This window comes from Vulpes vulpes, chromosome 11, assembly GCF_048418805.1.
Source record: "Vulpes vulpes isolate BD-2025 chromosome 11, VulVul3, whole genome shotgun sequence".
In the NCBI taxonomy this organism is placed as follows: Eukaryota; Metazoa; Chordata; class Mammalia; order Carnivora; family Canidae; genus Vulpes; species Vulpes vulpes.
Window position 1 is genome coordinate 99,629,398 of NC_132790.1, and position 16,260 is coordinate 99,645,657.

Sequence of the window (16,260 nt, forward strand, 5' to 3'; positions counted from 1 at the left end):
CTCTTAAGACAAGGAATGGTAATATGAAGTGGGATGATGGCAATAAGACCATAGGAGATAATCGGAAGAGATGCTCCTGGAAGGAAGGTACATGACCTGGTCTTTTCCTAGGTAGACTGTGTAAGACTTTGTAAAAAGCAAACAAATAAATGAATATTTAAAAAAATTTTAAAAAGCTATCTAAGATAAATGAAATGTTCATGTCAGGTGATTGAGACCCTTCAAATGCCATTAGGAGAAATAAAGTCAAGAGAGTGATGGCTTAGAAGGGAAAATGATGACTTTGATGTCTGACACATGAACTTTAAAGTTTGTGTGACATTCAAGTGTAGAAAGCTAGCAAGTTAATCCAGATGTCAGGGTAGTCATAAAAATAATTGTATTTATTTAGTAAAGTCTCTGGGACACCATAGTAAATTCATTTGCTCACTCATTCATAATTGATTATTCACCTATTCAACATATTTCCTAAGCACTATTCTGTTCCAGGCACCATTCTAGTTTTAGGTGCTTGAGATAATTTAAAAAAAAAAAAAAAGGACTCAACAAATAAACAAACAGATGTATGTATGGACACACAAATCCCTGCTCCCAAACGTCTGATATTTGAGGCGCTGGAGCAGATAAGGGTGGTAAGAAAAAGGACAACGACCAAAAACAAGGAAATAAATAGCCATAGATGCCTTGTTGAAAAAATAACATACGGCAATGTGATTGAGAGATGCCTTTGATCGAGTAGTTCTGTTTGGTTAACGAGCTATTGTAGATGGATAAAATGTTAGAGATGACATTAAAAGGAATACTTGTGTTTTTTTTTTAAAGGAATACTTGTGTTATTAAATAACCATTTCTCCCAAATATTTGCAGTGGGGAAAAGTCCTTCCGAATGAAGATGATGATTTCTCCTCCTTCTTCTAAACTCCTTACAGCAAAAAATAATCTTAGCCGAGTTTGTAAAGTGAATTGTGATTATAAATCATAGATCACGGTGCCGCTTTGGGATGAACTCCTTGTTGTCATCAATCATAAAAGACCTGCATTTGTTTCATCACCCAGATGATTTTTGTGTACAATTAAGTGAAACTGACATACTGGAAAATAGCTTGGCAGGCAGAAAGCCCAGCCCAGGCCCCATCACTGAAGGATGCCACACTTCATCTTTAACCATCTTCTTTCTTTGTAGTCTTCCCAGCTGGCATTCTGCAGCCCCCCTTCTTCAGTGCCCAGCAGTCTAACTCCTTGAACTATGGGGGTATCGGCATGGTCATAGGACACGAAATCACCCATGGCTTCGATGACAATGGTAAAGTGCAGTGGACACTTTCCTTCGGCTGAGACACATCCTAGTAGATCTGAATGGAGTTATTATACTTGATTATTGCATGAACACATTTAATCATCAGGGGATCGTTGCCTAATAATCCGACTCTTAGTGTTCGTTTTAAATTGTTGCTCAGGAAGACCAGAAATTTCTAGCGGTGGGGTTCAGCAATGTGTGCTTTGCACTCTGACAAAATGACACAAATATTCACACTGAGAAAACACTGTGATGTTTGTTGACACTAGTGATAATGTGTGGTCTTATTTCATGGTTGCTTATGTCTTATCGATCTAGATTTCTAGAGCACAGGGTCCATGTCTAAAAATCAGATGTAAGATCAAAAAGTAAGGTACCTATAATATGACTTTTAAACTGCTTATGGACAGAATTTTTTTTTTTTTTTTTGCACCCTTTACCTAGTTCAGGGCCTTGTAAATAGTGGGCACTTAAATGTTTGTACACTGCCTCAAATGGCAAAAAGAGATTTAGAGTTTCAGTGAAGTTTGAGAGGTATAGAAGTAAAGGTACGAGATACATAGAGAAGTGATAGCTGAAGCGATGACAAAAATTGGTTTGCAAGTGGAGAGAAGATAGGAAGAAAATAGAAAATAATTAAGCCTTCACTAGACTAAACTTTAGAACCGTATAAAGAAAAGGTGACAGGAAGGATACAATTTTGTAAAGGACTTAATACATATCTATGAACTCAGTTCAAGTATGTAATAATTTTCACAAGTAGGTAGGTACTAAGACCACTTCCAATTTTTTTTAATGGAAAAAAGTAGAGGCGCATGACTTACTCGAAGTTACAAAGCTAGGAATTAGTGGAATCAGGGTGTGAGTTCAAGGAGTTTGTCTTTGTAGCCCTTTTCTCATTCACCACATCATAAGCAACTACTTAAAAGGATGATAAACTGAAGTGTTAAAACATAGCATATAACAAATACGACTGTAGCTCAAAAAAGGGAAAGATCAAGGTATTTAGGGTGAGCAGGAAAGCTCCAGGAGGAATGGTAATTCTTTGTGCTCGAAGTAGAGAGAAACTATGAGTCTACAGTGCCTCATGAGGGGTTTGAAATATGAAATGAATTCAGAATAGAAATAGTGTTTTTCAATCAAAAATAACAAATTAAACAGACTTGGTCCATATGAAAACCATCCAAGAGAAACAAGGCATGGTTTCAGGAGTGGTTGAGCGGGTGGCCTTGGCTGAGCTACCGGGAAGCACGTGGGTATGATGCCGGGATCCAGATTAAGGTGCATCAGCACAGCAGACCCTCACAGTCCAGGTTTCTTCAATGCAGGACGAGAAAGGGGGGTGGATCCTCCCATTACCTGTCCAGTCGAGTGTTCTCTCACACACTCATAGTTCAGTCCTTGCCTTTTGAATTAAAGCTACCGTAGTGTAATTCTTGATGTAATGAGTTCCCCTTTTACTTAAATTGTTATATTTCAGGCAGAAATTTTAACAAGGATGGAGACCTCGTTGACTGGTGGACTCAACAGTCGGCAAATAATTTTAAAGACCAATCCCAATGCATGGTGTACCAGTATGGAAACTTCTCCTGGGACCTAGCAGGTGGACAGCATGTATGTGAGCATTCTCTTGGAATGTTTTAGATATATTTACTCTTTGTTGTTGTTGTCGCTATGGCTGCTGCTGCTCTATTTTATTTGAGTATAGATGACACATAATGTTATGCTAGTTCCAGGTATACAACTTAGTGATCTGACAAGTATATACATTGTGCTGTGTTCACTGCAAATACAGCTGCCATCTATCCCATTACGTCACTATTACAATGTCATTGACTGTGTTCCTTATGCTCCGCTTTTATTCCCGTGACTTATGCATTCCATGACTGGAAGCCCACATCTCCCTCTCTTCTTCACCCAGGTTCTCTATCCCCCTGGCTCCTTCCCCTCTGGCAGCCATCAATTCGTTTTTGTAATTTATAGTTCTGATTCTGCTTTTTGTTTATTCATTTTTTTCATTCCATTTATGTGTGGAGTTGTACAGTGTTTGTCTTGCTCAGTCTGACTTATTTCACTTGCATAATACCCTCTAGGTCCATCCATTTTGTCTCAAATGGCACGATTCCATCCTTTTTATGGCTGAGTAATATTCCATTGTGCATATGTGTGCACATTTCCCTTCTTCTTTATCCATTCGTCTCGCCATAGACACTTAAGTTGCTTCCATGTCTTGGCTGTTGTAATGCAGCAGTAAATAAATATATCTTTTCAAGTTAGTGTTTTCATATTCAGTAGTGAAATTATTGGATCATATAATATTTCTATTTTTAATTTTCTGAAGAATAGATATATCCACTCTTAAGTGCATTGTTGATCCTTCTTAACAATCCAAATGTAAGTAAGGACCTTTAAGCATCTTTTGTTTTTTAACAGCTCAATGGGATTAATACACTGGGAGAAAATATTGCTGATAATGGAGGTATTGGCCAAGCATACAGAGTGAGTAATAATATTTTTTCCCATTTTAGTGGTTGGAATGTTTATTTCTCATATTTAATTATTCATTTAAAGCCTTTTGCAAATAGCACATATAATGTAGGCAGTGAACAATAAATAGAAAGTAGAAAACACATGGGGATAAAGGGAATTGTAAGTATGTTAACTAGAAAGGGCAACATGGTTATGGTTGAGCTGAACAATCTAGGCTTCTGAGAAGCTGAGAAGAGGAAACCATATCAGCAGAAATGAGGAGACACGCAAGTTCCACAGAGGAAGCAACTTTTTTTTTTAAGAAATAAGCTCTGAAGTAAATGTTTTAGAAAAGGTGTCTCGTCGAAAGCATTATTTCAGTCATTGATTGGTGTAGTAAACAAGACCCTCAGGACCCTGCTGTTTCACAGCAGGTGAAGCAATATTTGGGAACCATAATCAGCATAACAGTTACAATGATTCAGTGAGGGACTGAAGTGATCCAGCTCTAGCACATGGCCTTATAGTCATCTAGACTATCATGCCCAGAGGAGCATATTGCTGGAACATCCCTTAGAATCTCATTTAGCCTTCCATTCGTTCTTGCATTCAACAAATACTTGCTGAGGACTTTACTGTGTTTTTGGCACTATTCTCAGTGCTAGAGATACAGTGTGAATCCTCCATAAAATATGTCATTATCTGATGATTAGAGCAGGTATTAAAGGATGGTCTAGTTGATGCCATGTACACAAGAAAAAGTAGGGATTTTTCACAAGAGTAGAGGAGTACTGGTCTTGGAAGCAACAAGAAGGAATGAGAGTATTTTGAGTGTTTCTCCCAACCCTGAGGTAGCTCACATGTGGCACAATGAGCAGCGTCTACTTGAGAAGGTACAGGGGACAAAGTGTCCCAGGACAGAACCAGGCTTCTTTAAGACAAAGATGAATGGAATTTTGTATGCAATGGATGAGAATGTAGGATTATTTGTCCACCATAGAAATGCATGGGTTAGGGGCACCTGGGTGGCTCAGTTGGCTATGCATCTGCCTTTAGCTCAGGTCATAATCCCAGGGTCCTAGGATGGAGCCCCCCATCGGGCTCCCTGCTTAGTGGGGAGCCTGCTTCTCCCTCTCCTGCTTGTGCTCTCCCTTGCTATCTTTGTCTCTTTCTCTTTCAAATACATAAATAAAATATTTAAAAAAAAAAAGAAATGTATGGGTTAGAAGGAAGAAGGAGGGCCTCCATGGTTGGGCTGGAAAGGGGAAGTTTCAGAGCAGTGTGGGAGAGATGACTGGTAGGGTCTGTGACTTGGCAGTGACAAAGGATCAAAGTGTGAGGCTTGGGAAATTAAACTGCCTGAAAATTTTCCAAAAGAGTGAGTCCCAGCAAAGTCCTGGGGGATGGTATATTGCTGCTTCTTTGAATGCGTGGTAATACTTGTCTAGATGCCAGGCAATGTGCATTTTACCTCTTTGGGTGCTGGATATTTTTGTTTTCCTACAAATGTACTTAAGCTTTATACTTGGACACAACGAGATTCCTCAGAAATGGTTTGATCCTTTTGGACCTTGGTTTTACAACTTGTTAGATGGGACTGGGTAATGCTCAGTCTAGGGACAATTATTCTCCAATGCTGAGGCAAGACCCTACTCTGTGGATCTTGAGGTCTTCTATTTTTTGTCCTGCATGAGTACTGGGTATTTTTGTCTCTAACGTTTTCTCATAATTCCTTCCCTAGTCTTTGGTAGTGTGCTCATATGCATCCTACATACTCAGCTGGATACTTGAGGGGCCCATCTGCTCTCTAGAGATCCTCTTCTATGTAGCTTTCTCCTCCTTAGGACCCTGTCCTTTGTGTCCTTGAACTCTCAGCTCCTTCTCCTCAACTCAGTCCCTTAGGCTCCAACTAAATTTCTCTTCTTTAGATTGTAGCCTGGAAATGCTTAAGGCAATAAGCTGGGGCAATTATAGTAATAATACTTTATTTGTTTACCATGTCAGAGCGATCACTCTTTTTTTTTTTTTTCCTGATGTCCAGTGCCATGCACACCATTGTTTCAGATATTTTGTCCATCATTTGATTGTTTCAGTAGGAAGGTAACTCCAATCCCTCTCACTCCATCTTGCCTGGACATAGAAGACATTGGCATTCTCAATACTCCCATGATTTTTCTAATATTCAGACAGATTAAAAATCATTGATGTGAAAATGCAGCCAAAATCTGGGATGACGGTACTTCCATGAAGAGCTTCACCTAAGACAAGTTTAGACTTGTAATAATAAAGCAAATTACAAGTGTGCAAATATTTTATTATACATGAAATCATAATATCTAATACCCTGTCGCCTTGCTAGATTGTAAGCTTTCTGGAAAGGAGCAGGCTCAGGTCTTCCCCACGTTCCTAACATTTTACATAATATAGACTCAATAAATCTATGTTAAGGGCAAGGAGGAGGAAATGAAATATATCTTCTGCTTATCTAATTGATCACTTTCATTTGTATTAAATTGGAAGTAACACATCTCAGAAAGTTTGTCATAAATTCCTTAAATATTTTTAGTAGAGGAAAACTATTGTTCAATAGTATTTGTAAAGCCTTAAGAATTAAGACCCTTCTCTGACCTTCAGGTAACCTAAATTCCTAATGTAACTGAGGTTCAGTCTATTTTGCCCTGTCTTCCAGGGTGCCACAATAATTGCTCATCTTTATTCTTAGAATCATAGGATACTAATTTTTAAGGGCTCTTAAGGAATCCCTTCACTTTTGGCATGAATCATTGAAAGTCTGGTGTGAATCTTTTTTGCTAAGAGTAGTAACTGAGCTAAATATGGCAATTCCAGACTAACTCCCTTGGCAACCCATTCTTCCAACTGGCTAGACTTACCTGTCTACCTACAAAACAACATTTAGATAATTTTTTTAATCATTTGTTTAAGTCATCCATCCATTCAACTGACATTTATTGACCATTGACATTTTCAGAGCATTTGTAAAATAAATTCTGGTTTTCTTTCTAATCCATGTAATAGTTGTAGGTTGCCGTGTGTAAATACATTATTATGGTGATCCTGATATAAAAGGTTAATTACTGGACTGCATGGTCTTTTGCTCAGGTTTATACATAAATTTAGAAATGATAAACATCATGTTTCTATTTCATTAACTGCCTAGGCCTATCAAAATTATGTTAAAAAGAATGGTGAAGAAAAACTACTTCCTGGACTTGACCTAAATCACAAACAGCTGTTCTTCCTCAACTTTGCCCAGGTATTGTACCTTTCTTGATTGATAGATATGAAAATCATTTTGAGTTATAATTTCATAGTTAGTTAGATACTGCATGCTGAGTTTTCTTGTTTTAATCAGTTGTGGCAGAGCATTTGACTTGACTGATTTTCATTGTTTGTAACAGACTATCAGCTCATATTAATGGTAATTATGTCCCTGGTTGCCTATCACTGAACATTATTTGAAGAGTAAATTATTGAGAAATGCAGAATTCCAATTTAATTTTTGCAGTAGGAAGCTGGCCTGCCCATACAAATAATCTTTGAACCTAAGCACACTACTTTCCTTCTTCTGTTCCTATCCCTAGGTGTGGTGTGGGACCTACAGGCCAGAGTATGCCGTCAACTCCATTAAAACAGATGTTCACAGTCCAGGGAATTTCAGGTGCGTGGGTTTGAACAGCAGTCAAGGTGCTCCAATATTGACTCCATTATTTCCACATTGGGAAATGGCTTTTTCTAACTCTGACTATAAAATGTGGAAATCCAGGTGTTGTTTTTTCTTTTGAGCGTCATGGATAGGATCAACAGAACACAGCAGGATAACTGTCCTGTTTACATGATCATAGCCTTGACTGCGCTTATCCTCAGAATGCACGTGACCTATGCTTAGTGCTTGATGGATTCCAAGATGATGCCAGAGAATATTTAAAGGTAGCACAAAGACATTTTTAAGAGGCTATGAAAAGTTTAGGCCTAGCACCAATGAGTAGCCATTCCAAAGAAAGATTTGCATTCAACATAAAGAGAAATGTGGTTTAATTAGAAGTAATTAGAGGCTTTCCAGCATAAAGTTATCCCCAGATCTACAGGGGAGAGTACCTTGAAGCAGAGGTCAGCAAACCGCCAAGGATGCTGGAGGAAAATGCTCTGTAGAGTGGGAAGGTTGAGTTAGAAGAAGTCCGAAGTCCTGAGATCAGAAAATCTAAGAGAGCATTGTACTGGAAGAGAATCACTCTAACTAGCATTTAAATGATAAATCCTGGATCCCTATATATCCGGTTTAGCACTGAATTATTAGTGCTCCCCTTCCCACATACTGTAACACTTCATTACTGATCAACACCTCTCAGGAACTCTGAAAAACAAAGTTAAAATTTTGTAACGTGGTTGGAAAAGTTTGAGAACAAAAGAGAATCAATGGGTTGAGTTTTAAAATCCCTTCCTAAAATAGACATAAATATACTGCCTGGATCATACTGCGGGGGGGAAAAAAAACATTCAATTATGAAACAAAAAATAGCACATTTACAAATTAAAGGGTTTACTCAGCTTGTTCATCATCACGGTAATCACCATCATTTAGTATTCGCTTTAACAGCTCTTTCAAAATTCATTCACTCAACAACTGTTTATCGTATGCCCATTACCTTTGTAATCCAAGGTAAATTCAGTCTAGCTAGAATAGTCAAATTAACTTCTTTTTAGATAATGAGCAGGAAAAGTCACTGGATCAATTCCCATGGTAGTTTATCCAAGAAACTTTCTGTTTTCGTTTTTAGAAGTTGTCTTTTTCCTTGCTGAAGTCTTCAGAAGTGAAAACACAGGAATGTAATTCTGAAGACAACAGAGGGCAATTATTATAAGTTCACATAAACCATGATAACAATCCAATAGGTCAAAGCTCTACCCTCCATAGCCCCATGAACTAAAGTGTGTGTGCATAAAAACCTAATTAATTTAAGTAATATTATTATAATACCTGGTACACCTGGCATATTCTCAGAAAATGGAGCTTGCAAATTGAATGTTTTTGATAGCTAAAATTTGTCCCTCGGGTATTAACATTTTTATCTTAAATACTGGATTAAAATTTCTCTGTTTAAAACACATTTTCTACCTTATTGCCTTATTAACACAATATCCTGAACAAAACCTAGCCTTGTTTTTTAAATGACACAGACTATTGTTATGACTATTAGTTGACATTTTAGCATTTATTAGTTTAGTGGAATCCTCAAAAGCTAGAGTATGCGGAGCTATTTATTCGTACAAAAGCTAGAGTATGCGGAGCTATTTATTCGTACACTACAGAGCCACCAATGGGGATATGGTGATGCTCTTTTGACTTTTCATTCTGGCTTCTTCTAGAGGTAGGGCCTCTAGTAGGGTTTTCCTGTTGGTTTGTTTCTTCCCTATTTCTGTTTTCTGTTAATACATTGCCTGCCTTTTGCCATCCCATATCTTCATTCTGATTAGCTCAGAAAGCACATCCTTAGACTTGCATGGTTAAAAAATAAAAAAATAAATGAATTCAAGCTTTGAAGTAAGAAACACTTGAGTTCCACCCATGGTTTTGCCATTTATAAGCTGTTACTTAACCTCTGTATCTCAGTTTCTAGATTTTTTTTTAAAAGATTGATTGATTGATTGATTGATTGATTGATGATAGACATAGAGAGAGAGAGAGGCAGAGACACAGGAGGAGGGAGAAGCAGGCTCCATGCCGGGAGCCCGACGCGGGACTCGATCCCGGGACAGAGGGATCCCCTCAGTTTCTAGATATTTTAAATTAGGATTAAATTATCATGAGAGTTGTTAAGAGGATTAATGTTAATATAAAAGAAGTGCCTATTTACATACATGTGTTTGAAAATTAGTACTAGGATTATTTTTAGATAAGATAAGTATGAACAGAATAAGAATCCTCATGAGTAAATTCTTGGACTTTGCAACAGTTTTTATTACCTGAGAGACAGGGTGTTTTGTTGCTTATGTCTTATGTCTGGATAGATCAGAATGTCAGTAACTGATCACTGGTTAAATGATATGTGGGTAAATACATAACTGTTTTCTACTCTCATTTTTAAACTGAAAACAATTTAATTATAAATATGTAAAATTTGCTATCTGTAAAAACACACATTATTTTATTATAAAATATGTAAAATTATTCGCAACTTTATTCTGGTGTGAAGGATGGCTCTTTGACTATTTTTCGTTTATAGTAAGAAAAGTATGTGTTGTTTTTTAAAAAGGGTAAATGGAATGCCAACCTTTTGTCAAGGAAATTATTATTTTCTCTGGAGGTAAAGGGATTTCCTTGGCAAAAGGTTGAGGTTACATTTAGTTTTGGAAACAGGCTGCTTCCTGGCTTTACAAAGTAAAACATTTTTTATAAAGAGCCTTACAAACTGATACACATTGAATTGCTATTGAGAAATTGTGCATAGTGGTTTCTGTAGAAACATTTCTGAAATAGAGGGAGTTTTTGTAACATTATACTTAAATACCACAGTATTAAAACAGAAGGCAAAATATACTTGATATAAAGCTGAATCTATAAACCTTGTTGGGTCTGAGTTGTAATTGTTTTATTCCTCCTATCTGAAGTCTTATGTACTTTAGATAAATTTCTAAAACTTTAGTATTTAAAATAAAAACATTCCCCCTTGATGTTTTTTAGAAGTTGAACTCACAATTTAAATGGCTTCTTTTTGGAAATTCAGCTTCTGTTAACCATCCACAGTCGCTTGGAATGGCCGTTCTGCTAATATTTACCCTATAATCTGCAAATGCGTCTTTAAAGTTATTCAGATGTCATACTTCTAAACAATATATATCTGATAATTTTTTTAAAGCTAGTCCAAAGGGACAAAGTGATATCAGTGTGTATGCTACCTAAACAGAAAAGGTGCTAATTTAGGTGCTTAATTTGCTCAATATCATCTTCCAGGCAGAATAAAAGGACACTCTATAGAACTAACACCACTAATAAAGCAAGGCATTTTTTCCCAGAGCTTAATTCCTAGTCCTTTTTGTAAGATATTTTTTCTAGTGTGTTATGTAGACATTTTCAAGCACTATGGTGATTTTGTTACCTACTATTCCATGATTTAGTATGTGCATGCTAAATCCTCCGAAATACTAATGTTTCCTCTCTTTCCCTTAAATATTAGCTTCGGTTTCTGATATTTTGTAAATGTCAGTTTGGATCTTGGTGGACCTTGTAGCACTTGTTCATCTTCATATCTGGGAATCTATTCAGATATTTATTTCTTTGTGAATTTATAGTGGGACATATGCTGATCAATGTGACCTTACATTAATTAACAAAATCATGAACAACAGTTAACGGTAAAGATTAGATAGTTTATTTATGAATGAAGCTTGTTAACCTTGTAACCAAGCCATTCATTGAAAAGAAGGAACAAAGGGTTGTCAGAAGACCAATTAATTGCAAAAAGCTCATTCAGTAATTAAAAAATCCAGTTAAGTGCAGGCAGGAGTAGTCTTCTCGGTCACTTGATGTTCGACCCCATATCACTCAGATGTTTTTAAAACAAGTGGTTATTTGCCAGAGGAATAGACAACAACAGTACAATAAAATATTTTATATAATAAAGTAAAAATTTCAAGTAAATCACTTTAAGAAATAATCAACAAAAGCCATCTATCTTCTGTTATAATAAAATACTGCACAGTTTTCATATACCATGGAATTCAAGTAAGTCGCTTATGTAATATTAATGAAATATAGCCCCACTCTTAAGAGGAGGGATTCATTTGATTAAATAATGTACCCGCTTTCTGAAATAGATTATTTACATCATCCATCCAAAGATTTGATGTGAACAATAAGACTTTAATTAGAGTGCTGGGAAGGTAAGCGAAATCCTGGTATAACGTTGACCTAATTATTCAGAACCAAATTATCTGAGTGAAGCCTTTGGATGGAAAGAGAAGAGCTGAAATGGAAATGGAGAGCTGAGTGCCCATTAGGTTGAGTGTCGCGACGTTGCTAACTGCCATTGGTGCTCTGTGAAGACTTCCCTTCTTTGAGGCGTCTGGGTTTTCTTCATTTCCCTAATGTTTTTATGACAACTGTAGAATTAAGCCATGGGTCTGGACATTTTACTCAAGTACTTGTCTCCATATGATTACATCTAGGATACATTTCTTCAAAAAAAAAAAAAAGTTTATTGAAACGAAAACAAAAAAGCGCAGCTCTTCCAGTCAGTGGCTCTCAGATGCCTTCCCTGTCCATCAGGGAGCTTCCTGCTCAATTTGAGGAACCGTCAGGCCACCATGATGACTGTCACTAAGCCAGGACATAAGGCTTCCTCGAGTGGAAAGGGGATTGAATTAAATAAATCAAAGCTTCTGTCTCAGAGTCTATGAGCCTAGGAACTTAAAGACTAAAGACTAATACAAACACCTGATGTCTAAAATCTTTTTATTCTTTGGGGCACCTGACTGGCTCAGTCAGTAGAGCATGGGACTCCTGATCTTGGGGTTGGTTGTGAATTAGAGCCCCACGTTGGATATAGAGATGACTAAAAATAAAATCTTTTTATTCCCACATATATGACCACTTTTGACCAAGTATCAAGTGAATTTGTTCTTGAACCTTCAGATTTAAGAAAAGACATTATTGTTATTATTATTATTATTATTATTTTAGAAAATTAATTAAATTCCAAGTTCCCACCCTAAGCAGGGAGGTAAGAAGTTTAATTTTAGTAGTTTAAGTATACTCCATTTTAGAGTCATACAGGAATCCCAAGACCCAGAAATTAGGGAATTAACCTGCATCTCCTGTCTGCCGTGGCCACTCCTGCTATCCCTGCAGTTCAAGGGCTCCATCTGAAGTCAGGTGGCTCCATTTCCTTCTGGTGGTCGTGGGTAAGGGCCTCAGGAACCACTGCTCCTGATGCTTAGGCTCCCCCACATTACATCCCATCCTTTCAGAGGTCCTCTCAGGGCCCTGCTCAGTGTGGGAGGCACGTCTTGGTCACTCTCACAACCCACCAATACTGGGCCCCTCCTCAGCACTGGGGAGGCCAGCTTTCTCCATCTCAGGTGGACTAATAGATGTAAATTCCCCAGCGCTAGCTCCCACCCCACTTCAACACTCCCATACCAAGAAGATATCTCTTAATCTTTAGGACTCCTCTAAGAATACTAAAACACACACACACACACACACACACACACACACAAAGTTTACATTCTCCCCGAAGGATAGGGAAGTTGTGATATTGAAGATTGAGAGAAGTTGACGTGGTAATGGTTGACACGTTAGGAAGTCAGCCTTTGAGAAATTAGATATGGATCTGTCTTTCCTGGAATGGGGGTGAGGAAAAGAAATGCTTGCTTTTTTTTCTCATAGTTGGTCCATAGTAGCAAATAAACACAAAAATGCTAAGCAGCATTTTTCTTTATAATGCCCCATCCCTCCTATACTTGTGATCACCATGACCAGCGACAGGCTCATGTATTCAGTAGGTGTGTCCCAAGCCCTACAATATACAAGGCACTGTGCTGGGCTTGAGTGGGGGGCGGGGGCAGCAGGGAACAAGAGATGCACAGTGCTGTGCCCTCAGGTTACAGCGTGGTGAATGTCAGGAAGTAAAGAAGAACAAATCTTTGCAAGCTGCTAGGACTACTACTGGTGGGAGGAACTAGTTGGGACATTATTTGAAGAAAGCCTCTGAGGAGGAGTAAATCATGTCGTCACCGGGCAATATCTTTCCAGGGAGTGGGGTCTATAGGAGCAGTAGGCCCTGAAGAGGGAAAGAAATCGGCTGGTTGGATGAATGGAATGTAGATCTGTGTAGTTTGAGCCTAATGAGAAACAGGAAGAGAAACGTACTATGAGGAGGCCGGGAGGGTAGGCCGGAGACATCAGAACGTTGGAGACCATGGAAAGGAGGGTGAATTTCATTCAGGCCCCATCAAACAAGGGGATTAGGGGACTTGATCTAAATTTTAAAGATCATTCAGCCGTGTGGAGAATGGGTTAGAGGAGATAAGAGGGCAAATATTTATACCTAGCACACCTGCCACGTACAGAGATCTCAGTAATTGGAACATACTCTCCTGCCAGTAGCTTGAGGGCTTCCCACCACCCTAGTCTGTTTGCCTCCCTGCCCTCCCTCCCAACCTAAGGTGGGTGTGGTGGAGAGAAGGGAAGGAGCTGGTTTGGGGTGGATGAAAACATCAGCTCCGCATCACTGTCCTGACCTAGGTCTCCCCGCAAATACTGCTCGGTGCCGACAGTGGGTTGGACAGTGTTGTTTTTGCCCATTGGGGTCAGAGATAAGAAGACATTGACTTCTTGCCAGTCCTTTCCAGTTACTCCGGCTGAATCCAGTTTCTGATATCTGTGAAGTTTCTTTTGGAAATAAAAAGAAAATAATGATCTTCCTTATTAGATCAAATCAACACGTATCTATTTAAAGTCTGTTATGTTTAAGTTACTGTCTGAGCCCTTCCAAGATCTAATGAAAAATCAGGATTTTATCTTTGACCAAACCCTTCTTGTAACAACTGCAATTCGGAATGTGAATTGTTTATTTTACAACACGCAGAGGGTGTTTATAAGTTAACTCCCCGTGACAACCGTAAGATGCAGGCACGATTATCATATACATTTTACAGAAAAGGAACCTGAAGCACCGAAACGCTAGATAAATACAACTCATAACCAGGATTCAAGCCATACGGTCTTCAAAACCTGTGCTCTGAACTCCTGTCCTTTATTACCTGTCCATTAAAAATCCTGTGAATGAGTAGAACTTTTTTTTTTTCCCCCTCTCAAGCTGTGACTTCCAAATTCCCTCAGTAGGGTCACATAGAGGAACTCTGTAGAGCTCCTACGTCGTATGGGCATAAGGGTCGAACGCTGACAGTGACTTTTGTTTCTTTCACAGGATTATTGGGACTTTGCAGAACTCCCCTGAGTTTTCGGAGGCCTTCCATTGCCGCAAGAATTCATACATGAATCCAGAAAAGAAATGCCGAGTTTGGTGATCTTCAGAAAAAGCGCTGTAGCCCTTGGCTAGACTTGCCAACACCACAGAAATGGGGGACCCTGTGGAAGGGAAAGTGGGACACAGAAGTCACTGTAATTACATGGGGGTAGTGCACAGGGATGAGAGAGCATCATATTAGAAATGAAGTTAGGTTATTCTGGAAAAGGTGTGGAGAGAGTGTGGGGGGGGGGGGGGGTCTGGCGTCTATCCAATCACTTGTCACTGTGTAAATAATGCTTGATCTCTAAAGATATTACCATTCATTTCTGTTTCTCATATGATCTGCCAATTTGATGTCGTCTCTTGAAAACAGTGTTAACCACTTGATGTAGACTGGGATTGCTAATCAAAGGGAGATTAAAGAGATTGAAGCATACGGTTGGCTCCAAACACAGCAGTGGCATGAGGGTTGAAAACACATTAGCCTAACTACTTATTTTTTACGTTTATTTGCAACATTTCCACTCCTACAGAACTCTTCCAAAGAATTCTTATACGTGTTGGGGCCTTGGGACTTAATGTAATTTTAAACCAATTTTGCCGATCACCAGTTATTCATTCTGAGATCATTTTATTTTAAGCTACTCTTAGGGCTAAAATGAATGTCTTGAAACTGTTTTTCATTGTACCTGCTTTCACGGATACTGAAGTTCTTGAGGCTCCCCGCAATTTTCTAAGCAATTTCTTGTTCTCGCTCTCTCTCAAAACTTGATCTTTTTAAGAGATTTGTAGTAATGTATAAATAATAATTTTTATATTTAATTATTAACTACATTTATGACTAAGTAATTATTGTTATAGGTAATCATTGAATATTGACATTTCCGGACAGAGATAAATAGTTACGAACCAAGATCTGTAAAATGATGTACAGATGAAGATTTGAGACTTTTTCAACTTATAAATCATATTGATAAAAAGCTTTAAGCACAAAGTCTGGGTTAAAACTTGCCATTGGACAGTTGTCTAAAGATATGAGACCTGTGGTTTACAGGCAGGACTTTCAAAATAAACCCTGTCCCTGAGGTGGCTAGGATAAAAAGGACAATATTGCATCTCTGTAGCTCTGCATCTCCTTATCTTTTCAGGTTTGTCATCTGATGGAAATTTTTTGATAATAAATTGAAATTGTGAGCTCATTACTCACCAAGCCTGTTGTGCCAGCTGTCTAGCTTTGGAAAGTGCATTTCTGAAGATAGATGAGAGGCCTCCCCTCCCCGGACAGACCTGCTTCTAAAATCCTAACTCACATGGAGTTCTGGGAGGGGACTGTCTCATCCCTGATAGGAACTCGTTTCTTGAGATTTTTGTCTTCTTCTCTTTCCCCGTCCTTTTGGCTGGTTTGGCTAATTGCATTACTGAATTGACATTTTACAAAAGGGGCGTGCTTCCAAAATCCTTGTATTTCCTAACAAAAATGAAAATTAGGAATTTCTATTCCAA

At 38.3% G+C, this 16,260-nt stretch overlaps 1 protein-coding gene across 15 annotated transcripts in view; it reads left to right on the top strand.

Moving 5' to 3' along the window:
- The window catches only part of MME (membrane metalloendopeptidase), a 137,686-nt gene extending 121,719 nt beyond the window's left edge, over positions 1-15,967 (top strand). For all 15 annotated transcript variants that reach the window (XM_072727210.1, XM_072727204.1, XM_072727207.1 and 12 more), the window contains 6 exons: positions 1,184-1,303; positions 2,778-2,911; positions 3,731-3,796; positions 6,945-7,040; positions 7,369-7,445; positions 14,716-15,967. In XM_072727210.1, the coding sequence (XP_072583311.1) occupies positions 1,184-1,303; positions 2,778-2,911; positions 3,731-3,796; positions 6,945-7,040; positions 7,369-7,445; positions 14,716-14,815 (593 nt within the window). In that variant the 3' untranslated portion in view covers positions 14,816-15,967. The remainder of the gene's footprint in view (positions 1-1,183; positions 1,304-2,777; positions 2,912-3,730; positions 3,797-6,944; positions 7,041-7,368; positions 7,446-14,715) is intronic.
- The last annotated feature ends 293 nt before the right edge of the window (positions 15,968-16,260 follow it).